The sequence below is a fragment of the Etheostoma cragini genome, chromosome 12 (assembly GCF_013103735.1).
Source record: "Etheostoma cragini isolate CJK2018 chromosome 12, CSU_Ecrag_1.0, whole genome shotgun sequence".
Lineage (NCBI taxonomy): Eukaryota > Metazoa > Chordata > Actinopteri > Perciformes > Percidae > Etheostoma > Etheostoma cragini.
Window position 1 is genome coordinate 5,059,227 of NC_048418.1, and position 26,421 is coordinate 5,085,647.

General features: G+C 40.4%; 1 protein-coding gene across 5 annotated transcripts in view; it reads left to right on the plus strand.

The window, feature by feature from the left end:
* astn1 (astrotactin 1) overlaps positions 1 to 26,421 on the plus strand; it is a 330,603-nt gene that overhangs the window by 296,407 nt on the left and 7,775 nt on the right. For all 5 annotated transcript variants that reach the window (XM_034888865.1, XM_034888866.1, XM_034888867.1 and 2 more), the window contains 3 exons: positions 16,569 to 16,704; positions 19,013 to 19,113; positions 20,095 to 20,278. In XM_034888865.1, coding sequence (XP_034744756.1) covers positions 16,569 to 16,704; positions 19,013 to 19,113; positions 20,095 to 20,278 — 421 coding nt within the window. The remainder of the gene's footprint in view (positions 1 to 16,568; positions 16,705 to 19,012; positions 19,114 to 20,094; positions 20,279 to 26,421) is intronic.

Here is a 26,421-nt window from a genome sequence, read left to right on the forward strand (position 1 = left end):
TCAAAAGAAAAGTTGTATTCAATTTTGGCCAGCACTAAGTGCATGATGAATATAGTTTAGCCTAAGTCACAAAGCATAGCTGCAAATGAAGAGTTCCCTGGTATAGATGGGGGATGATGGAGAGATACTGTAGATGTGGCCCTATTTATGCAAATCAAAGTTTGCTGACATTTCCACCCACTGGAAGAGAATGTAAACAAAAAACGTTCTAGACTTGCAAATGTATTTGACCCCCTTCACCTCCTTTACATCCACCAGACTCCAAGAAGATAACGCATAGGTCAGAAGATTACGCCGTTAACTGAGATCACATTACATAACTTCTGGGTGTAAGAGTTTTCAAAACTTTTAACAGCTCCCTCTAGGTGTCATTTGGACTCTACGATGTGAGAAATTGCCTGGCGCAGCTCTAATAACCCTGAGTGAAAGATATCCAGCTCTAGTTGGTGTGGCTCAGCTGCATTAAAGGGAGACAGAATATAATGGAGGAGAATTTGATCAGAGCTTCCCAACCTATGTATCTCGTTTTTAGCAGATGATTGATTACTTTGGAGATTACACCATGATGTAAAAAGACAGGCAAATGTAGCTGCTTGGATGTTGTGTTGAGTTACGAAAGGGGAGCAAAAGACCACCGAGGAGCCAGGGAAAGAGGGAAGGCAACAGAAAGACAGGAGCAAGGTTGAAAAAGATCTGGAAAGCTGGCCGTGCAGTGTGTTTTTCATTTCAGCCGTCAGTCTTTTCTCTCGAAGAATCAGTCTCACATGAGCTGATGTATAATTCTCTAACAAATCTCCCCTTGGCCGCCTCTCTCCCCCTCTTTGCTTTTTCTCCACCACTCCCTTGTCTTTTTCTCTCATCTCCTGTTCCTCCTCTCCACCGCTTTTCTCCCCCTAAAATTTGGATCTCCTCTCTTTTTTTAATCTCTTTCTGACCACCTCCTTTCAATCCTATTTATTTAAGGTTGGCCCCTTCTCTGGCCTCCTTTTTTAAGAAGCATTTTCTTTTCTAGCTTTTTGAACTACCCCTTTGCTTGTCCCTTCTTTTCCTCATTCTTTTTGTTTTACCTATCTACTTTCTAGTCATCTTCCTCATCAATTGTTTTTATTTTTTTACTCAAGGCATCAAAACAGGGTCACCGTGGGCCATAGAGCATTTGTTGGATAAAAAAGCCTGCAGTTGAAACGTTTTCAGGCTACCATTTAAAGTACACTATATAGCGCTCACGAGGAGCTATATAGAGGAACAACTTTCTTATGACAAAGAAATGGTGAAACCCCCAGCTCCGTGGATTTACGGCATCAGGGCATACAATTAACACCCGCCCACCTGCCAAATGCAGTGAATTTTGAATTTTGAATGTATTGTTATACAATCCGGTCCAATCGTGGAATTTATAATAATTAATAATTTTACAATGCATCCTGTTTATTGATCCCCAATGGGGAAATTACAATTTACATTCTGTTTTGTTAGTAAACACTACACACAGGCCTGAAATACACACACATGCTCAGGACCTATTCATGCACAAATGGAGAGATGTTAGAGTAAGTGGGCTGCCAACCGCACCAGCGTCCTGAGTGGTTGGGGGTGGGTATGGTGCCTTGCTTAAGAGCACCTGGCAGTAACAAGGAGGTGAAGTGGCATCTCTCCAGCTACCAATCCACACAGGGACTTGAACCAGCAACCCTTCGGTTACCAACCCAACTCCCTACGGACCGAGAAACTGCCACTGTGATGAATAAGTAGATAAACATTGTTCTACATCCAGAGATTGTTTCTGTTTTTCCTCTTACTTCTGTATATTTCCCGACTCCTCTACCACCCACATCTGCTTTTGTGGGTGGTAGAGGAGTAGGGGAAGTTAAATTGATATGTAAGAGTACTACATAAAAGTAGAATGTCTTCATCAATTGGTCACACTCTTATTTGCATGTTACCCAAGTACCCTCAGTACAATACATCATTTGTTTTCAGATTTGTATCACTGTTCTCTGAAACTGTTTGATGCTACTTCAATATCTGAAATATGACTTCTTCCCCGAATATAATCCCCAAATGGGTTGCTTGATGAATTCCAGAAGGACAGTAAAAACAGAGCATCCATTTACGGGAAAAGATCTGAACAGACACTACTGATCATCTGTGAAAGAGGCATAAAAAAAGACCAAATATCTGCCCTTTACTTTCTCTACAGGTTCATCAGAAACAGATGTCGGAATATCCCCCCATTTTCCTCATAACATCCTTAAAGCTGTGTTGTTTATACACTGAGCATATTGTTGTTGATGGCTGCACAGTTGCATGTATGTATTTTTAATCTTGTTTGTGGTTATGAAATGTGAGATAAGTGTACGCACACTCAGTTGATGATTATAGCATCCAGGACTCGGCAAGATCTGGAGCTGAGAACACCTTGTTTGTGCAGTAAGCTCTCCATTAACAAGCTTCAGGCACACAAGGTGAGATCATAGTATAAGCACACACACGCATTTGCACGGTCCCCAACAGATGTGTGGAAGCTTCATGAATAGGAAGTCTGCTTTAAGTCAGGGCACTCGGCTGGACCAGTCTCACTGTGAAACAAACATCCCCTAAGCTGGGAGCAATCCGATGATGTAACAGCTTTGATCCCCCAGCGAGGGCAAGGTTTGGTCAAGGGTCAGTGGAACATGGATTCCAATAAACACATTACACACCTATCTACATCACAAACATGCATATGCACAGACACCAGGGGTGACTGGATCATGCCCAAACCTAAAGCAGGCTGAGCTTCCTCTTAGCACCAGTCACTTCCTCTGTGCTGCCACTGCTTGACCCTTTTCACCTGCTTTCTCTTTCCTGCAGTGAGCGCCGCACTTCATCTGGAGCCATCCAAAGTTGGCTCTTTCATTTCTGTATAGTTGGGTGTTAACACAGTAAGTGTAATTTCTACACATAGGTGACATTTTAACCCCAATCAGTTCCCCCTGCTTTTCTGAGTCCAGGTTGCAGAGGAAGCACAGCCCAAAGGTCCCTTTTAACTTGCCACATTATATATACTGTATATATATATAGTCAATAGTCTGTCAGCGTCTTACTGTCATTCAAGATCAGAACCCTAAGATTGGAAAACACCACCACTTTACTGACTACCATTGCCTCAGACGTGGAGGTGCTGACCATCCCAAATACTGCCATGTCACAAGCCACCCCTACTCCGCAGTAAAGGCCTACTAAGGTACGACTTAAGCATCCTCTGGACAGGGACCCGGCTCAGTCTTGATGCACATTGAGATTAATCAAGTCTAGCAGCTTCCCCAAACCATCTGTTCCAACTACCCACAGGTGATCATCAGTCGACAGCTCTGCATTCCTTTACTCAAGTGTCCAAGGCACATGTTTTAAATCTGATGTTGTGACTGGAAAGTTTATCATCGATCTTTGGCACGGTGCTCGGCTGCCACGTACACCACGATTGTACATGGTGTTGCATAGACAGTTCAATAACAAAATACCACTCAATTTTAAGATCCCTGTCCCTCCAGGTTTCTCCATCACTGCCTACATGAGCGTTGATGTCTCCCTATGGAGTCTCAAGTTGGACCTCTCTGTAGGACCCAGCCAGGGCTTCCAAACAGTCTGGGTTTCTTTGAACTCCTGTTCAATACATAAACAGATGGGCAGAGCTTTCCTCTTTGCAACAGGCATAGCTGGAGGTAATCCCCAGAGATTCCAATCCCTATCAAGTAGTTTGGGTCCAGAGCCATGTTTCAATAGCTAGCTTGCATAGCCAAGGTTCAAACCACAAAAGCTTTCTTGCTTCCCTGATGTCATCTTTAGAGAGAGATACAAACTCTATCTTTGCTAAACCATAGAGTAATAGACAAAACGGTTGTTTTGATCAAGTCATAAAGTCATACAGCATCATGTGCATGATGCAGTTTGTTTCCTTGATACCCATGGGCGTGAATTTCATCTAACAGATGAAAAAAATTAAAAGAAATTGATTAAAAAGCAATACTTTGGCTTCAATCTTTGTTTGAAAGCTGCTGTGCCTCTTTGGGCATCATCAGTAAACAACTGTATGGCAGGGGTTAAACTACACTAGTTAATCAGTCTTTTTGGCTTGTTGTCATAGAATTATTAAAAAACATATTAGTAATAGCATTCCGGTATTGTCTGACTCATCTAGAGCCCTGTTTTTATAATTTTCCATGTGGATTTATTACTCTTCTTGTAAATACCACACACAACCTTCTCTGTTGCCCTCTGCAAACAGCTCTTACAATGCATGCAAATGAATAGCAGAGTGAACTGTGCTTGCTCTAAGAAAGAAAGGCTTTAGGATTGCATTTGCCTTAGTTGCCACCAGGGGCAATTCTAGGATCAGACCTTTATTGCCGTTTTATGCTTTTGCGGAGGCTTTGCAAGGAGCTTTTGACGTAGTCTACGTAAGTGGCCTGGTGTTTATAGTTTTACACTTGTGTATGCCTCGAACCAGCATGTGTGTGTATGAGGGGGGAGTGTGTGGTACTGACTCTAGAGTCATAGTGAGAGAAACAAAGTGTCTCCCTGTTGCTTTCTGACTAAAGTGAAACATTTTTAACTGGAAAAGTTAACAATCTCCCTCTCCATGTTGTTTATGGAGAAGGAGAACCAGAAAATGATAGCTTAACCTTAAAACAAATCCAAAATCTTAGACCTGAGTCACTTTCACTGCAGCCGGTGCTGCAATACATAGACCTTTTCGTGACTACTCGCTACCGTAATCATGCTGTTATCACGAAAGATGCTTCCCATTGGAATACATTAGCTTTTGTGCTCAGCGGTAACATATGTAATAACATGCAATTGAACTACTTCCTAATATTAACTAGGAATGAGTTTAATGATAACATATGTATATTTGGGTAGTGGTAATATAGTTATATAAGTATTGCATTAAAATGATAATAATGTGGAAATATATGTTGTTTTCACAGTATTATAGGCTATTATCAGCGTAAAACCTTCCAAATTAGATGAAACTTCTTGAATTTAAAATTGGTAATTACCATATTATAATGCTGAAATTTATCCACCTTTTATGTTCCAAATATTTCAATTTTGTTTCAAGGTAATACTTTACAAATGATATGTTTAATCTTTTAACTTGTTACCTGGAAACACATCTTGTATTTCTGGTATTTTATCGTGAACCTCTGGGCCGCGGTGGATCGTTGTAGATTTAGTACTCTAGTTTATAGAAGGTGGGAAATGTGCCTCACTTGAATGACTCCCTTCGGGGATTGTGCTTCACTCAAGTCGGTGTGAACTCATTTGTAGAAGTAGAAGTTGGTTGCGTGAGAGGAACAACTGACAGGCAGCCTAAACACTCCAAGAGCACTTAAAAAATGGTCAGGATGTTGCTCATAAGAAAGGGGCGCTAAATTGAGACAACTTGTAAGACAGATAAATAAAAAGGCATAGGGGAGTGGGCGGGGAAGTAACCGAGATGAAAGAAAGCAAAACTGTTGAGGAAAACCGACATCTTGACCTACCCCATAAAAACCAACAACATGTAGTCATTCAGGTTTAGGTTTATTGTTTTGTAATTGTTTACTAGCTAATGTGGACATGCAACATTCACCCTTCTCATAAACTGGTGTGTTTTCCCAAAGTGTTTCATTCCTCTATTGACATATTTGGCAGAATGTATGGTTGGCGTTCAAAGTGTTCTCAGAGCAACTGCTATCAATTTGGTCTGATGCACTTTTATCAAATTATAAAACAATGTATTGCTCTGAAGATGTAATGTTCTATGAATTGCACTGCAGTGACGCAAATGGCAGCTCTGCAGCACACGTATCAATCACAAATTTGGAGAAAGCACTCGTAGATTGAAGGGATGTTCTTTCTTTTTCACGCAAGGCCATTTTTTTTGAGAGACCCTCCATCCCACCCTCTTTATCCTCATTTAACTTACCTTTTTCTTTCTAGTCCTCCACAATGGCCCCTTCATATCCAATGGGATTTAGTTTTTTTAAAGTCAGAAAAAAACACTTTCTGTGTGGCCAAACATTATGGTCTGGTAGTGGTTGTGACAAGCACTGAAATGCCAAGAAACAACAGTGAAGGGTTTGTCGGTGATCTGTTGTTGTTGTGTTACTGGTCTCTCTGCCTTTTTCAAAAGAAGAGGTACAGAACCAAGTCCAGATGTTATTTGTTAAAGATTGTGTGTGTGTGTGTGTGTGTGTGTGTGTGTGTGTGTGTGTGTTACAGCTAGTTACAAGGAAGCTGTCTACTTTAACAGAAGTGGATAAATTGTTGTGAAACCTGTTGTAGGATAGAAAGAGAACATTTAGGCCGAAGTGTTAACCATTACGAGCAGCATTTGTCTGTTTGTGTATAAGTGTGTTTGTGTGTGTGCTCTCTCCCACTCGCTGCCTCACTCTTGTTTTGCCCCCTCCTCTGAGTTCATCAGGTTCATTGTACGTACCTCTCTAAAGCTGATGTCTGCTTTAGTGGATGACTGAGTTTACTGTAAAACATGGTGCTTTAGAGCAGAAGAAAAATGTAGGCTTGACTCAGTTGCCATTTTGATGTGATTCTGCAGGACTCAATCCCCGGTCTCCTGGGTGAAAGTCCTGTCAACCACCCCGACCAATCTCCCTACGCCGATTTTGCCCTTTCATACTACTCGCCACGGCATAAATGTGCACGAAATTGCAAGGTAATGTAAGTCAATGGAAGCCAAACGGTGTTGATATACGCGCTAAAAAGTGAGTATATGTCTTGTTAACTAGGCAGTAATGGCAAACGAATGCCGTGTTATACATACGCCATTTCATGAAATCAATCTTCTAATTGTATTGCATAGCAAATTATTATTTTTCTTTTGTTCTAACATTTGGATAAGGATATCAATCCCATTTCTGTGTGTTAAGTACAGAGCTGGAGTCGAGATGGGCTTAGCTTAAAGACTGAAGACAGAGTTCTGCACAAATCCAGTTTTGCAAACTTGCCCACAAGCATAAAGTTCAATACCGGAACCAAATGCCCAGACTCATCTGACCTTGGACCAATAATTAGCACCATGGGTTCTTCTAAGCAGTTGTCTAGAAAACTGAAACTGAAAATAGTTGATGCTCACAAAGCAGGAGAAGGCTGTAAGAAGATCGCAAAGCATTTTCAGATGCCAATATCCTCTGTTCGGAATTTAATTGAGAAATGGCAGTCATCAGGAACAGTGGAAGTCAAAGCAAGATCTGGAAGACCAAGAAAACTATAAGACAGAACAGCACATAGGAGGGTGAGAAAAGCAAGTCCAAACCCACGTTTGACTGCACGATCCATCCAGAAAGAGTTGTGGTACACTGTTTCACGATAAAGAGATACTTGTACAGATATGGTCTTCATTAAGAGTCATCAGAAGAAAAACTTTTCTACGTCCTCACCACAAAAATCTGCGTTTGAAGTTTGCAAATGAATCTTTGGACCAATGAGGTTAAAATACAACTTTTTGGCCGGAATGAGCACAGGTACGTTTGGAGAAGAAATGGCAAAGAATTTAATGATTACAACCTCATGGGGGTGAATCGATCCTGCTTTGGGTAATATTGCAAAGCAAGAGGTAACTCTTGGCTGGTTAAGAATGTCTAATCTGTCATTTGATCCCTTTTGGAGATTTTTCCATCTTTTCTTGGCTTCTTTATGCACATTTGAGCCCCATTGTATATTAAAGTCAAATCCAGTGTAACTGATGTCAATCAATCATTTTGTGTATACATTGAATTTATAAACAATGCACAAAAAAACATATTTTTGTTCTCACATGTCCGCATTAAGTTCATTTTTAAACATGCCCAAACTGCCCATACACTGTACTTGTGATTTTATATGAAAATATTTCTTAAACTCAACTTTTTTGCAGGTTTCTTGATATGGTGTGGGACTCTGACTGGAAGCAGTTGAGTTAAAGTAAAAAGTAAAAAATACCTACCAGTATCATAAAGATTTGTCGTCACAATGAGGATGCCAGGTTTACTTCCATCATGCCAGTACAGATAGCAAAACTGAAACCTGTGCACAATGACCTAAAGTCTCAGATACTGGGCAGATGATGTTTGTCAAAAAAATATTTCAGATATGTTACCTCCCCCTAAAATAACATACTCTTTCTAAGTGGAATAAACCAAGATACATCACGTTCATTTGTCATTTATTCATTTGTTTAAGTATTTTTGGAATTTTAGATAAAGGCTACCTTGCCTGCTAGCTATGGGCCTGCCCTTAGTCTTTAAGCAAAACAATCTTCTAATCTCACCCTCCAAAATAAAAGAAAACTGGTGTATTTTCAAAAAATTGTATCATTTTTGAGAAATAATCCTTTTGTGTCGGGGAACAACTTGTTTTTATTGTTAGCATGTGTATCTTTCGATTTTCAATTCAAGCATTAGGTGGCAAGTCGAATCATAAGGAGGAATTTGTTTTTTTGGAAGTGCTGTAGCCTCATGCAATGCCCACCAGGATCAAAACAACACTTAGGCTTATAACGTGTAGGGACGGGAGTTTGACACTGTTATTTAAGTGTGACTTTTTATATTTATATAGGACCTGATAGATGTCTGATAGACATTGAGATTCCACAGTAAAAACATTAGCGTCTTTAAAGCACCTGTCCTTTCCATTAAGAAGCGGAGAAACAGCAGTGGATTGGCTAAAAGGGTTGACACACACACACACACACACACACACACACACACACACACACACACTAGGTCCAGGCCTGCACAACTGAACTGATGACAGCAGGCAGGACTTCAAAAGGTGAGACATCCCATAACTCACATCAGTCTCCTGGCAATCCTTGATTTTTCCAACAAATCATACTTTAAGAATGCTGAGGGTAAACAACTCCAGCTGAATGACAAGTTCCTAAAAGTGAACTGTGTCTCCACGATGCATGTCATCTTATTGCTCTGCATAGAACATGATTTTCCATTGTAAGTGGGACTCTGTTTTACTTAACCTGATTTCAATCTATTATCTTTAAAGTGACAATTTATTTGGTGTTACCTTTAGTCATATTTGATATTTTATGCTCAGTGTAACAAAGTGTCTGGCTGTTTTTATACACATTTTCAATCCCAAAAGAAGCTGCTACGTTTGCCTAAGAAACGTTTGTGTATCAATGACGTACAACTTGTTTAAGTGTGATGGAAATAGAATTACGGAATGAAGCAGATAACTTAAAAGTCCACTGAAACCACAGGCTGTGCCTGAGTGTCACTCATTGGATTCTCAATAGTTAAGTCAATAGTGAGCATTAAATTGAGATTTCAGACATTTCCAGTCACCATTTTGAATCATCACTGCCAAGTGTTGTGTCACTGAGCTGTAATTTTTCCATCTATAAAATGCAGCATATTGCACTGTGATTGTTTGCAGAAAGTAGGGTAAATGCGCACATAGGCACATGGAAAAAGTTAGCCTTTTTGCCAGAAAAGCTGATTAGGTGTAGGTTAGGCAACAACACTTGGTTAGGCTTATGAAAAACTCATGGTTTGGGTTTAAATATACCCTTTCTGGCAGAAAGCCCTGAGGGTTAACTTCTCCAATGTTCTTTTCATGCCAAGCGGCTGTCTCAGGTCCTGAAAAGGGAAAACAATGTGGAAGAACCTTAAACTTGCATTTTTTTTCTAAGAGCCAGCAAGAGATGACTTCACTGGTTGCAAAATGAAGTCTGATTGTATAGAAGTCTATGAGAAAATGATCCTACTTACTACTCACTTGATTTGCTACCTCAGTTCACAAGTTTATGGTCTCAATCGCTAGTTTTAAATCATCTTCCATGCAGCACCAAGGTAGCTATGCACTACCAGGTAAGACTTGTACTTTTACAAGTGAAAAAGGATTTGACTATGACAAATAATTCATGAGTTTGGCAAACGCAATACAAATTTGGCTAGAGTTGATGGAGTGCTCAAAACAGAAAGCACTTTGCTAGAGTAGCATCTTGGCTCACACACGGTGAATGTTCCATTCTTACCAACAGGTAATGTGACCAGCAACTATAATAGTTACAGGACCAGTCAAAAGTTTGGAAAAGCCTTCTTATTCATTTGAATGGGAAATGGTGACCAAACCTCTTACTGGTACCGTAAGTAATGACCTACCCATTGCCTTCGAATATAATGCTAGGTTACCACTTTCTAGTTTGCTAGACATGCTAACTTATGTAAATGCTAAAAAGACACCCCCCCCCCCCCCCCCCCCCCCCCACTCCTCCATGTTCTTTATAAACAAAGTGTCACACCTATTAGAGCTCAATGCACACTGTTTTGGCTTGTGGAGAAATCCAAAGCTTGACAGACCGACTGTGCCTGGTTACAGTTGCTAAGCAATGATTGAACAGTGCTGTTCGATGGCTGGGTTTAGTGTGTTGTCAATTACTGTTGTTAATATTTACAATTATACATTATAATATAATCCCTTTTTATCCTCTGCCAATTAGAGCCAAACTTATCCATAGCAGTCGCCGCTGCTCTACATGAAAACCCTACAATTTAAAATTTTAGTCTGACTGTGGCATGCATGGAAGTGATGTTAATGGATGGTTTCAGGAACTATCAGCCTAGAATTTCGTGCCTCAAGCAGATTTACTGATTTCTCTAAAAAGAGAGATTTACACTTTCCAACTGAACCTTAAGCAGTCTATGAATGTCTTCCGGATGAGCAGGCCATGCTGTGTGGTAGAAATGAAAAACATGATCCTGTTCCTCAGATGGGAAGCACAGCCTGTTACACCAAGTAAGAGCAAATACTTTTCAATATGTTTTGAAGGATCTAAGCTACTCAAAATGTGCTATTTTACCTTGCCAACCGTCACTTCTAAGATGGGATAAATCATCAGACTTTCAATTTCCTCTTTTGATTTAAGGTGTCATTCATCTGCTGTTTTTCCACAACCCGTAATCTCTTCACTATACAAAAGATATATATTCTCCTTTATGTCATTTTATCTCACTAAACATTAGGACTATGAGATTTTTGATTGATAATAGTTGCGTCTGAACCTGTGCTGTTTGTCCTGCAGCTCACAGTAAATCTAGGATCTCCTTGCGCCTGTAAAGTTGTTGCATTCTTAAGGGACCTCATGCATCCGTGCAAATGATGTACAATCATGATAGCCCTATAGGGGACAAGCTTGCAGCCTGGGCAAAGATTCACGGTGATAAAATTGCGAAGGAATTTAGCCTATAAGTGAAATAATCTATGCAAGGTCAAAATTCTTCACACACTGTTTTGTTAGGAATATTCAAGTTCACATTGTAGTACCTCTTGCTCGCTGGCCAAGTCTGCAGCCATCAAGGTTGAAGTATTGCTCTGATTCGCTTCCAGAGTCAATTTTTATTTTTTAAGCTGCCTGTCTGTCAGCAATCAACGCACAAGAGAAACATTTTGTTTCTTTGTATTTTCCCCTTGTGTTGAGTCATGGCCATAAATGCCATGGCAGCACACAGTGTAACCCATTTTCTTTAACTGAGATATTTGTTTGTGTTAACTTAGGTGCACTTTATGTTCTTCTGGCCAGCAGGCCACCCAAATGAACAATTCTTATTGTCATGACAGTGTGTGGTTGGGTTCCAGTTCTGCTGCTTCAGGTGGTTTACAGAGGAGACTGGCAGGACAGATGGGATTGACAGGAAAGATTGGACAGATAAAGAATGGATGGCAGCTCTTGAACCCATGGAGTAATAATGTTATGCAGATTTAGTTCACCACAGTCTTAAGTGATCCAAAGGTTTTAAGGTATTTTCATATTTTCTGACACCCATATCTGCACCAATGCGGTGTTTTAATGAGCTTATGACTTTGTGTTTGAGCAAGGGCTTGTTAACGGGTTCATGAACAATTGTTTTACAGCCAGTCCCCCCCCCCACCCACCCTTCCTGCACAACATTACAACATGTGAGAAAGGCAGTCTGGGAGTCAGAGCAGACAGGGATGTGTGTTTGTGAAAATGGATCACCCATTTGTACTTGGCTAACAACCATTTAATCACAGTCCATTTGATACTGCAAAAGCAAGATACGTGCCTTGACATCAGTGATTGAGGTGAGGCCAAACGTTAAAAACGTTCAAGAAAGCAATGTAACAGATTCTTTTGGGACGAAAAGAGAATTCCTGTGCATCCTGTGCATCTGTGCAACTTGAGATCTTATGTTTTTAACTTTGGCCATCATTTTGGTTAACTTTGTGCTCAGCAAATCTCTGAGGTCCAAGTTAAACCTGTAGGCCAGTCTGTAAACTGTGATGGATGTTAACAACCGGTTGGGTTGGGTTGTAATTTAATTGTTCCCCTTTGTTTTGTCTTCAGAACAAATTTAACTAATCTGGGTTTATCTACAATGTGTCTAGTAGTGTGACTGCCTGTGCATCATGTCCCGTCAGACTTGTTTTAAACTATGTTGCCTTGTCCAGCAATTAACTTTGTTAGTGCAATGTTATTATTACCAATCAAAAGGATAGCTGGTAGCTCAAATTACGAAAAAATGACCAAAGTATTATTAACCTAAAATGTTCCTCTTAATCCAACACTATTTTTCTTCAAGAATAACCAGGCCAAGAAGGCCTTATAATTATTGTTACAACAGTAAAAACAAACAATATAAACAGAACAGTACAAATGTCACAGACTACATTTCAAAATACAATTAAAAAAAGAAAGAAAAAAACTTATAAAGCATAAAAAGGGCTTAAGGGCTCATGAGAGGTGAGAGGTAGCCTGCTTACTTGAGTCTGCATCAAGTCTGTATAGAGAGGAGGAAGGATTTCACACAAATGGCATGTGAGTATATAGACTTTTAGAAACCCAAACGTATCCTTTAAGTGCCAGACCAGAAAACACTCATCATTTTGGTTGCGGTCATATGTGTTTTGGAAGCCACTCACAGACAATGTCATCTAAACCATAAGGGCAATCAGCTCAGAAAAACACTCGTGCTATATGGGTAATTTAAAAAGGTAATGACAAACATCCGGCTTTGTCATCGCAGTTGGAAGATTTATTGAGTCCAATATATAGACAAATACAGTACAGCCAGCCCAGGTAAATCCCTGTTCAAAAAGCACTACATTGTTCTGCTGCAGTGTTCATGAGAAAATCGGCACAGTGACATGTGACAGAAAAGCAAACACAGGAAATTGTTTAACTTCTTTCTGTACTGTTTTTCTTGCTCTCTACTGTAGCTGAAAGGGAAAATAATATAAAGCTTCATGCTGCTTTCTCCTATATTTCCAGGCGCAAAAGAAATTGAATTTGTTCCATGAATGGTCAGGAAAGAAAGTACATCCATTCTAAGTTGCACCTAGACTGTTTTTTATTAGAGCTTTAATTATGTTTTAGTTGGCCTCATAAAGGTCTGCGGTGTGAGACCTTTGTGGTAAACACGGTGTGAAATACAGTAGTTACTATGGTCACAAATCCAAAGTGAACAGCTTGTGTTGCTTAGTCAGGCCGTAACTGTATATGAGGATCGATGTTAGTCGCAATTTCCCATTCAGAGCTCGACTTGCTCAGGTATTGAGAGAATTACCCAAGATATTTTCAAAGGGCGTTCTCCAACGAGGTTACAAACACTGTTTCCTTTTTCTGCGCCTCCTTACACGCTAGACTGACATTCCAACCGGCTTTGCAATTAATATGTTAAGTGGTGCAAAGCCTTACAATGTCACTTTTCATTTACATCACCAGAACTGTTTATAGCTTTCACTTCAGTGTCAGTCTCTGCACTGGGTAAACACCATCTCTCTGCCAGCTGCTGCACACCTTTTTTCATCTTCATGCTCTCTCTCCATGACTCCATGGCACTCGGTCTGCTGTTTACCAGCCGGGGACACAGACCCGGTTCGACAGGGTAGACACAGGTGACCACCTCGGGCGTCCATCACTTCACACATATATTGTATAAATACACACACACAGACAGGCACTGCTTGTGTATCAGAGGGTCACAGATGACCACTTCAGAGCACCCATCACTTCACACACCTTTGCACACAAGCAGACTTGGCTTTTCCAAGCAGAGGGTTTTTCCTCTTACAGTGAAACACACATCTTGGTGGCCAAATGCCCTTCTGACGTACGCAGCGCCAGCTGGGAAAACATAGCTAGCTGTGTGTGTCTCCATCAGCCTGGGCAGCAAGAAAGAAGCCCTGAAGAGGAGGTGATGGAAACGCAGGAGGTGGGGGTCAGAGGGTGGCTTCTCTCTCATGTGAGAGTATCAGGTTAAGTCAGGTGTTATTAATGATCCAGTCGTGTATATTTAGGTGGATATACTGGACCCAGGGGTTAAAGTAGGCCGTAACGATCCGGCACCTAGGCAAATTAATGTAATTGGCAATTTAAAGGTGCCCTGCTGCATAAAGCCTTTTTTACTTGCATTTTTTGAAATATGATAGGTCCATATGTGTTTGAGTTATGTTGTGAATGTGAAAATGAACTCCTACCCCCTCTGTCAGCTCTAGACACTGAAAAGAAATAGGCGGAGAAATAAGGCCTATAACAAAAGCTGGTCAGTCTGACGTCATGTTGTCATAGCTCATTAATATTCATGAGCACGCCCAGTTGTGCTGGCTAAAGGATACTGATAGCCAGGTTGTCATTGACTAGCTGTTAGCCAATAGGAGTCAAGCAGCTTAGCTCATTGAATATTAATGAGAACTGGCTCAAATCGAGCTGAGGCTTCCTGCAGGCTTTCTATATCATGCTAGAACGGCATGTAACAAGATAACCAAGGCATTTTTTCACACAAAACGTTAGAGTCCATGGTAGAACTTCAGACATTACCACAACGTAATGAAATACTTGGGGCAGGGCACCTTTTATACATCAGTGTTTCCTTTTTGTTTAATTCCAGGAAGGGGGCGCTCCCTTAAAGGTGAACGTCAGGGAACAATGACCTCTTTGCATGGTCAATGCCATAGATGAAAGATGACTGGCTTAGGCCTGCATGATGCAGGGAATAATATGATCACGATTTTTTTTTTATTATATTGCGAACGGGTGAGTCGAGATCACAATTTTGAAACGATTTATTGTGCAGACCTAGACTGGCTGCAGCCTGTATCTGGCTATTGTAGGTAGGTAGGCTTTATGGAAATTCCCCCATGCACCATGTACCTGCGTCATGCACCACTACAACTCTGCCATGATTGTATCTGTTAAAGCTTTTTGAGATGTATATAAATATAATCAAAAGATTTTGTTGAGTTGTATTCATTTTACAAGCGTTAAGTCATAGGTAGATAATCCTTAAAGTAAAAATTATTCTATTGTTTTACACAAAGTTAAAGGCTTGGACAGCTATTTATTGTGTGTGATATATGGTGTGTGTTGTTTTTATAACCTTGGAGATGACGTCAAGACTTTTTTAGGCGTCAAGACAGTTGTTTAAAATGTGGGGGAGCTAGACATGAAGGTGAGAGAAAACCTTTTAGCTAAAGACAGCTGTTTGGAATGTGTTGGGGAAAAGTGGGCGGACAGTAAATGAGTAACAATTTTCTCCCTCAGCATAGAGTGTCTAGATGCCCTTAAACATCCATCTGCAGCATTAAAGTTGACTGAGTGGACTGCATGTATCATTGCAACACTGAACACGCTGTTCTTTTTTATCCTTCTCTGGGTGCTAGGCTAACTGAAAGTTAATGGCCGAGTACAAGAGTGTTATATTTTTTTCTGCTAAGGTTTTTTATTTATTTTTTTATTTTATTTATTAGGGACCACGTACAATTTTAAACATTGTTTCCATTTGATGCATTGTACCAGAGTAAGCCACAGGCTAATTTACATCTGCTGTCCCCTGGCACAATAAAAAACACACAAACAACAATCCCCACCGCACTCCTATCCCATCCCCTACACACACACACACACACACACACACACACACACACAAATATACCCAAAACACATTTTATGAGCACCATATCAGTGTCAGTGATTGCAGATTTGACTGGTCTTCAGAAACAATTTCTGAGATTTAGAGCTCTTAATGGAACTGCAGCTCTTTATGTCATCTGTTATTACATTCCACTGTCTGGTTGCTTTAAAAGAGAAGACAGATTGTCTAAAAGTTGAATGGCAAACAAGCATGTTGCAGTCATAGATAGAAGCTATTTTTGTAGATCTTACAGAAATAGCAGGGAGATAGCAAACAAAAACCAGTCAACATGCAGGGGCCATTCTGTCAATAAAATCTCTTTGTTACACATATTCAAATGAGTGTCATTTTCACTAACTAGGCTAGTGCAGTGCCCGTTGAAAACATGCCTGTTCGGAACCGGCCAATTGCTTGGACTCCAGGATCGCTGCTTAAACCCCTCATCTTCACACTTGGGTCATGAGCAATATACCTGCCATGACAGGTGGTGCCTTCAAATGGAAGTCATGTACACGACTCGTGACCCCCTAGCTTTAGAACATTCCCACTCATGAGATTGTGAATAGGAAAAAGAGGGGGGGGCATTTATATGGACTATGTGGACTGATCTTGGGTGAATTATAACTCTGAATGTATCTTTTTTCTCTGCCACAGAAACACTTTTGAGCTTTGTGGATGACATCCTGTCTGGGGCCAGGTCGCCATGTGTGATGTTAGGGGACATCCCCAACCTCCTGTCCTCCTCCATCAGCATGATCATTCGCTGCCTGGAGCCTGACACCACATACATGTAAGTTCCTTTTGTAATGAACAAGTGAACTAAACTAGCCCAGTAACCTGATCTCATTCCAAAGTAGTTCTAAAAGAAACTTTTGTCCCACAATGCTTTGCACAAAGGAATTATACTGTAGGTGCTACGCACAGCTGGAAAAGATTAGAGTAATTGCAAATGGGGTGAGAAACGTGTTCCTAGCAACCTACAAACTGTTTTTTGCATTTTTTTATGTGTTTAGCCTAGATAAAGTTAGCACAAAGTAAGCAGTGGGAACTGCCGTAGCTAGCCTAGCTCCATCAGAGGTGCCTCTCAACATCTCCAAAGTGGCATGTTAACAAGTTGGTGTATGCAGATGTACAAAACAACAAGCAGAAAGTTTCCACATTTGGAGCTATCTACTGACTAAAACCAGACTATCAGCGTTCACTTTGAACTTGAAGCCACTTTTTGCCCTGTGTTATTTAGCCCACATTTGACAGCTTTTAGTTTTGACTTTGAATTAAAAAATATTAACGTTTTGGAGTTGCCAAAGAAGACACATGGACTTCCTGCTTGTTTTTATTCATTCTTTAGCTAGCTATCATGAAAACCAACAATCTGCACTGAGCTATGATACACACCCCACTTAGCGTTCAGTCTTTAACAAGCAGAGGGAGTTCATATTGATCTTCTCATGGAACTCTGGGTAAGACAGCGTGGACAAATTTCCCTTAAATGGTGTGCTCCTTTATCACAACGACCAGTAGGTTGAAATTAAGTGTCCTTTTTTACTTCCAGTAGGGGGTTCCAAATATTTCAATTGTTACACATAGTGCCTTTGATGTACCTTTGCATACCATAATCTTGGCTTTTTTGTGTCAACTTAAACACTGTTGGCTAGTTTTGATCCTACTTCTGAACCTTCCTAATGTTAATGGGGTGTTCACATTTAACACAAAGCCCTTTTTAGTGTAAAAATGATTGTAGCTGTGTGTGGGCGTTGAAAATACCATTACCACGGGTATGACACGTTTACTGACCAAGGTAGTTCAGGGTTATTTCAGAGCTAGGCATTTTGGTAACTTTTTTTTATTGCAAGTATTTTTTTAATTAGAATAATTTGGGTGATTTAAGGTTAGAGTTGTTCAGGTATAAATCAGTGATACCTGACATAAATTTGTAATCAGCACAAATGTTACATTCTAAGACCAAAACATTTTGATGTGACTTTGTTACATTTGAATAGTTCTTTATTCTGTCTGTGTATGCCTGAATGAAGAAGTTTAACAATGTGATGCAGTAACCAAGATCTTTGACACACACAGATGCACACACCAGATGCTCTCATACACATGCGGACACTTAACTCACGGACAACCTGCCAGGAGCGAAGCCACACACGTCGTAGGTAGTAAAGGCAGATTAAGGTGGAGAGAAAGAAATAGAGAAGCAAAGGCAACGTCTGTGTTAGATAAAGAAAAAGAGGGATGAGTGAGAAAATAAAAAGGAAAGGGGAAAACCTTTTGGTTGTATGGGGGCTGAGTGAGCAGCTACACATGCCCTGTTAACCCCAGCATCAGCGGGGCTCCTGCTCTCTCCATCCTGTCTGGCAGCTCATTCATCTCTTTGAGCCGAGGCGTCGTCTCTACCTCCAGGGCACTGTACACTCCTTATGTTTTCTATACAGACAGAGCCCTCACAAAGCTTAGGCTTGGTGCCTTGTAGGTTGGAGATGTATTGTGTGTGGAGAAATATGCCCTGTTATGTAAGCGTGACACAGGAAACATACTCTGCAGCTGCATCAAAAGTCTTTGAAGACATGTTGGAAAGGGTTTTAATGTTTAAAGTCTGTCGCTCAAAATATATCAAGAATATTTTTTCATTGAAGTGTGCATATCTGTAGTCCATCAATCTTGTTTTGTCTGTAACTACAATTTGAGTCACATATCTCTATATATCTCCAGGCTGATGATAAAACTGTGATTTTATCCTCTGCTACTGCTTGTCATAGCTTGGTGCTGCAGGTGGATGCAATTTGTGTTTTGCTCACTAGGTGGAGATATTTATTCAGTGAAGTGACAGGTTATTAGCCCTGTAAAGAAGTGCTTATTGTCAGCCTAGTACTAGTGAAAGTCCTGTATTGGTAATGCAGGCTTTTATCTACAACAAGGGGAGCCTTCTAATTGTATCAACTGCATTAAATGAATTGATGTTGGTACAGCAGATTCATGAAAGACCATTGCTGGAAATCTATACGACCGGATTAGGTTTGGTAGGGAATGATTTATCACTCACAATCAGCAGCAGATTGTGTAATGAGTTTCATGTGTGTTTATGTGTCTAGGTTCCGGCTGTGGGCAGTAGACAACACAGGGCGCCGTTCTAGTCCAAGTGAAGTCACTATTAAAACTCCGTGTCCAACTGTGGATGATGTCAAAGCACAAGGTGAGGAAAGAGACACAGCTGAAGTCTGGGAGGTGGATGATCTTTCTGTGGTGATCACAGAGATGGGTTTCATGTTCCAACACTCCGCATGTGCTTGAGGTGATTGTAAGGAAGTTTACCTTCTACATTTTGCCACATTTATGTACAGGAATATAATCATCAGATGAAATTAGGGAGATAATGTTTTTCTTTTCAATTGTCTGAAAACAAGAACAGACATTTGCGTCTTTTGTTTGCAGCTTTCAAAACAGATGTTAAAGATCACTTTCAGATCAGAGCAATTCATAAAGTCACAAAGAGATAGTTTTCCTCTCTGAAACAGAGAGTTTATGATCACTGAAAACTACAGTTCCATGGGATACTCAAACAAATTTGTGACTATGACAAATTGTTATTCCATATAGTAAAAAATTAAATATGAGTGAAAGTTTAAATTTTAGAGAGTTATAGCCAAGATGTTGTTGCGGATCCTGCTGCTGATTTGAATCGGCCGATGCAAAAATGCTCCAAGCAGTGAAGTGTGATACTACTGGCTTTCGCACTTGATTTCAATGCCTGGAAATACATGAATGGTGTGAAATACAATACATCCACTATGTGGCTCCATTTTGAATGGATTGTATTGACATTTTTAAACAGGACAGGCAGATAAGTTCCTTACCAAATTTTAAAAAATCTTTGAGTTTGAGACAGTGTGTCATACAAAAAAGACATTTGAAGTCGTCAACTCAGGCTTTATAAAATTGAATCATTTGGATATTTTTTTTATTTATAGACCGCATAATGAAACGTTAAATCAAGAGAGTAATTAGCAGATTAATTGATAATGAAAATAATACTTATTTGCAGCTCTTAGTGTCTCTCAAAACATCAGGAAGGTAATGCTCTGTCCAGAGAGAGCTGAGTCACTAACACTAACCCTTAGCCGTGAGACTATGTGAATTATCTGGCACTGACCTGTGATTTTGTTTGCACTTTCAGAAATTGCAGATAAGATCTATAACCTTTTCAACGGTTACACCAGTGGGAAGGAGCAGCAGACAGCCTACAACACTCTAATGGATCTGGGCGCTCCGACCCTTCGCCGCGTGCTCTACCACTACAACCAGCGCTACGAGAGCTTCGGGGAATTCACCTGGAGGTGTGAGGACGAGCTGGGACCCAGGTACAACTTTCATTTGACCCACTTTTATTCTAAATTATTCTGCCTTCAAAATAGTTATGCCAGACTGAGTTTTATAGCAAGACAAAGAGCAAAAGATGGAAGATGATTGGCCACCTTTAGCAGCCTTTTGTTTTGATACTGCAGTACTTAAGGAAGGAAAATGACCAAAAACAGGTGAGAGCGTCAAACAGTTCCCTTTGTATATCGAAAGTGCCCTGACATGTAAACTCAAATATGCATTCCTTCAAGTTAATTGATCATCAACTTTACGGTCAATTTATCAGAAGGTTCCAACAATATACAAGGCTGACTCAGGACGGCCCTTAAGCAGGTTGGCCCTCAGTCAAGCTTTTACAGAATACCAAAAGACTGAGCCATTTTAACAATGTGTTGACTGTGATCACTGTAATCAGCCTGTGAAATTGCAGACATTTGCGTGCATGCGTGCCTACTCCATTTATGAGTTGCCCTCACACCAAGAAAGTCCATTCTGTTGTAGTGAACTCTGAACAATAACAGTACAGCCTGGCTGCAAGATTGAAGAAAACTGGCAATGAAACAGTCTGGCTTGGTGTGGTGTGAACACTACTTTACTGCGCAATGTGAGCACACTGTCCTTTCAAAAATGGAATAGTCACCAGCAATTACAAATATGTGGGAAAAGCCAGACATTGGTTCAGCTGTTTGCAGTCCATAAAAAGGTAACATATGGCAGATTTGGACTGGAAATTACATCTAGGTTCCATAAGTGATTACTTTGCCCCTCACTGGTCATGTGAAACTCTTAACAACAGCGATTCATGGACCTCAGTCCCAATTCCAACTATTTGTAGAGGTATTCCTACATACCGTAAAAGTTTGCTTATTGAATAAGAACTTGTAAAGCAACATAGAATAAAGCTTCCGATATTACTTTTGGTTCCTCTTGTCAAGCAATCCAGTTAAAAGGCCAAAACCAACAATGAGTGTATCCTACTAACTAAATATTGTGTGTATGAATGCCTGGAATATTATTCCTCTGTGCCATAGAGGTCCATTGTTGTCCAAAAACGTATTAAAAACACATCAGTGAGCCACACTGTTCAACATATTACTTTATACACATTCCTGAACATGGCCATTGTATTTTATTATGATCAATCACACATAGACTGTCGTACTGGAAATACTCTTGTCATGGCCCATTGTGTATTAATTTGCTGCCGGAAAATAATAACTGCATTTAAAAAAAAAAAAACACATTGATTAGAAATATTGTTTAATTTGTAAAGGTTAGTTCAGATTAGGACATTGGTCTGGAGGTTGTTAGCAATGGCAGGACTCATTTGCATGTTGATAAATTGTGTCTCTTTTGTCTTTCTGACTTTAGTTTTTCTGTTTCTATTTTGTGAGTCAATAAAAAAAGAAGGAATGGGCTTAAGGCTGAGCGCCACAGACTGGTTAGGGAAACCAGGAGGTAGGATTGAGAGTCTGACGCAGGGCGGGGGAATACTGGATCAGAACTAGGGCTCACGGGGGTTACAGCGAGTGCACCCCGCCCGGTGCATGTAGCTGCATAAGGAAAACACAGTATGTAGATTGACGCATGTAATGCAGACCCAAAGTTTACAAGCTTGAGGAATTTTAAGCTGCATGCCATTAGCAACATTTGTTGGGGTTGGCACAATAAGCTGATGACATGTTAGTCAATCACATTATGGCGAGCATAAATGAAACGCTGGAGACGGAAGACCTTTCTGCCGGTTCACTATGACAACAGCAAACAAAGAGAGTGGTGTATAAATCAGCAGCAATCAAATGAAAGCGATGCCTCGCGAAGCAAAATTGCGACCCCTTCATTTTTTTATGGACACAACCAATTTTCATCTCAATGCATTGTGGCCCATAGTTTAGGATGCATGACGAAACACTTGCACCTATTTTTTATGTAAGGTCGCACAGCACATCTTGACTTTTACGTCTGCTACTGCTCCCTGACCCTGTGTTGTTTCCAATGTGTGCTACAAATTTTGTCACTGTGACACTAGGCAATGCGGTCAATACTGCCGTAATACTGCTGTACTGCTGTAATTTTTTCCAAAACACTTATTTCTCCACCACAATTACAAACTCATCCTACAGTGGCTCATATAGCCAAATCTCCATGGGATCAGCCCATTCAAAGCTTGGCGGCATCCGACTTTTGTTTTGACTCTCAAAGGTGGCAGATGTTCTGCTCCCAGCATCCAAAGTGCTGTCTTTGATTTTAGGCGGTTGTTTGTGTGAATTACAGTTACGAGGAAAATTCATTCAAACTGACTGGGAAGCCGAGTGAGCTTAACCTTTGTGACATCACTGGGGCTATTAAATAATGAAAATCCAGGGGGTGCCCCAAATTTCCTCAAAAACTACGGATAAGTACCCAAAATGTAAAATTGTAGCTTAATGTTTTATAAACAGAGCCATGTGTTCAGTTTTAAATATATTTATAAACGGCATTCTGTGGTACATGCTTTCCCTTTGGCAGGTGAAACTGATTAACTAAGGCTCCCTTAATTCTCTCTGTTTCCCTCTCAATCTGTGGGTCCCCCCCCTCCTAAATGAAAGGTTGTTTTTAATAGGGACCATGCTGGAAAGAGTTGATGTAATTGAGGGAGTTGCTTCTGAAGTGTTCCATTAAAATGCACTTAGATTAACAGCCCCCCAATTTAGTTAAAGGAAGGGGTGATTAATGTTAATAAAGGCACCTCAGAGCTGGGAAAGCATAAGAGAAGTGCATTCAAGGTGAGACCTGGCAGCAGGGGAAGGAAGTATAAACATGTTTTGTTTAGCCAAGTCATCAAGTGAACATTAGACTTTCCTATGTATCTGGTTTGGTGTGAAGAGAGACTCTGAACCTGAAGCAGAGCTGTATATTGTCTATTGTTAACAAGCAGGCAGGCAGAGAGGTTAATGGCCTTACAGCTCCACTGCTATGGATCTAAGTGTGCTGACAACTTCCCCGAGGCGTCAAACACTTAGTTTCTCTGGTGTTGTTCGGCCGTTGGGAAAACGGATAACGGATAAATGGTTGCCAGGACAAAAATACCACTGCTATCATTTCAGCAAACCAAAATAATGGCCATGCAAAGTTTCTGACTTTTCATGTATACAGTATTGATTTTGGCCTTGTGCTGCGAAGGTACCTAAGATCAATTGATCGTTGTCATTCAGTTGAACAAAGGCAGACCAACACAGAGGGGTCTGATCTTAATTTGCTCTTTGTATTTGTGTCTTGCACGTCTAAACATTATGGTCGTATTAGGAAAAAGATAATTACCTTAAACATTTTTCTGAGCCAATGGTTTATTGGCATAAAGCATCACAGCCTCTTCAGGCTGGTAAACATTGATGCGGAGATGCTACTGTTTATTCCATCCACCAAATCAGGCCTCCCTCCACAGCACTGCCGAGGAGGGTCTGGCTAGTCCACACAGGATTACCGGATGGGAGACCAGGTTGTATGTTTAGCCTATGTTAGAAGTTAGAATGGTCCATTAGGGAAGTTATGCACACATATTTTACATTTAGGCTTAAGATCAGCACAGATTCAGATTTAAAGTACTCATAATTTGCTCATTTTCATTTTCAGGTACATTTTTGTTAAACTGCACATTGCTGCAGCTCCTCTTTTCACCCAGTGTGTTGAGCTCTCTGTTTTAGCTACAGAGTGAGACATCTCACTTCTGTTCCATCTTTGTTGGGAGTTGCACATGTGCAGTAGCTAACCACGGACTACTAGCCAGTCAGAAGCAGAGTATGAGGGTGTACTACACTAGCAGCTAGGCAAACATTATAACATGTGTTACAAAGTGACGCACGTTTGTCACAGAAGTGAAGGCTGGACTACAGCAGAGCTGTTTGGAGCAGTTGGTGAACAGTGTTTTCAGTCTGAGATGGTAAGTCCCTTTGGGGTGGACTTAGGCTTTTTCACTTTGTAAACCTATAATGCACAATAAAGATATACAACACAATATAGGAAAGGGAAAAGCCAAAAAGCAAAAAATGAGCACTTTAATAAAAACAAATGTTTATTATTAAAGGTTTATGGTTAAGGTTTATCAGGTCTAACCCTTGAAAGGCAGCAACAGAAAGTTTGCTGATTCGGCAGGGTGGTCTGGGATCAGATCCCCACCTCTGAGGTTTGCAGAGGCCGAATTTGAGTTGCTACAGCCGCTAACTAAAGATCCGTCTCTGTTCAAATCTGCCCAGAGACTAGACAATCCTTGTTCTCCATAACAACCCCTCTTTAAGTCCCTTTTGTTTGTGGTTTGCTATTAAATCCCCATTTCTTTAGCCACTTGAGAAAGAATACCTCTCCCACCCAAACAATCTGTGGTACCGCCAACAGTAAACAACAGAGCAGGCGGGCTCTCCTCTAACACACACACAGACACACGCACACACACAGACACCACATACTGTATATGTACATACCATAGACATGGACAGTTTCATCTTCCCAAATAAGCTCAATGTGTCACGAAGAGAATTCTTTAGTTTCCTTGTCACAAACAATGAGGACAGAGCAAGATTTTCATTAGCTAGTCAAAATACTGATAACAAGAACTCCGCTCTGACTCAATGTAAACTCTATCAGCCAAGTAAGCAATATCTGAAATCAAATGAATGAACAAATGTGGCTTTATCTTTGATAGATCAGATCTGCTTTTTTTAGAAACATATCGAATCTCACTGACGAGACCCTTTGGCATCCTGCGGAGGACGTATTTGTTGCCCTTGTCATACAACATTGCGTGACGTTTTAACTCAAACCATAAACTCAATGAAAAGGCTGTCCAAGGCCTCTTGGAGAGGGCCAGACCTTGTCATCACTAGGGGAGTACCCATCATTTCAGGCACGCCGCTTGGCTGTTGACTCATAAACGCTAGATGTTTTGGCTGGCCAATCCTCCGTCCTGGCCATTTCAGTCCTGACAGTGTCCTCAGTTAGACTGTGCCCTTTGATGAACTGAAAAGTATTAGAATTGTTCCTATTTTCTTTCTGTTTTTACATGACAGTCTCTCTAATCAGAAGAGTGCTTGCAATAATAAGTATTGTTATGGTTAAAAATTCTCTCAGGAAATCATAATCACAGCAGACTGTTTACTTTTACTGTGTGTGTATTTTTGTCCTTCTCTCAACTATAAAAAGTCAAACGTAGCAGTGCCTTTCAGCTGCTCATCCAACTGTAATTTGTTGGTTTCTGTAGTGAACAAATCCATATACATATTTACACATACTGATGTTTATTCCCAGTAAAAATATCCCTTTATCAATATCCGTTTACATTGTTATGAATTTACTTAACAATTAAAAGTGTCATGTGCCCTCGCTAGGCGAGATCCAAGGTGCTGCTTTGGTTGCTGTCAAATGAAATGTCCAGTGGTATTAGATTGTTATAAAACCAGATAGCATTATTTCAGGTATGTTGTGCAACTCTAAGGGGGTTGAAGAGAAGTCTTTTACATCTGTAAGTATATTTGCTCTCTGGTCTTGGTATGATGCTAGAGAGAAAAAATGTCTTTCTTGTCTTCTCCATTTTACATACATGTAAGATGTCCCAATCCTGTCTCAAGAAATTACATTAATAAACCACTAATGTGCAAGAGCAAGTGCATTTTGCAACACATCCTCATACCTTAAAGACATTATAAGTCAGTTTCCAAATGCTCCCATAAATTACACATGCAACCGTTCTGTTTACTGCCACACTGTGGCAGTTTAATCATGTGACCGTCAATATGTGACCGTTCTATTTAACATAACGGTTGTGAAACACAGCCTAGTTAAGTTTAGTTAATAAAGATACTAAAGGTTAGTAAGAATTGACTTGAAACAAGTCACGTAAAACTATTAAAATGAGGACTTCAAATGACATCACGGACGTCATCGTGTTACAAACTAATGTCCTTTGGTTCATTTCAAAATGACAATTGACTTTTAGTTTTGACACGAGACACAGACCTCAGTATCCTGAGTAAAAGTCTTAGGTTGGTTTGGGGTGTGATGCAATAAAGATAATGGAACAGTGACTACAAATGGTAGTCATAGTAGTTCATGTCATAGCAGGGCGTTACAAGGTATAGCGTGTCATAGCAAAGCATAGGTGGATGTAGTGGGA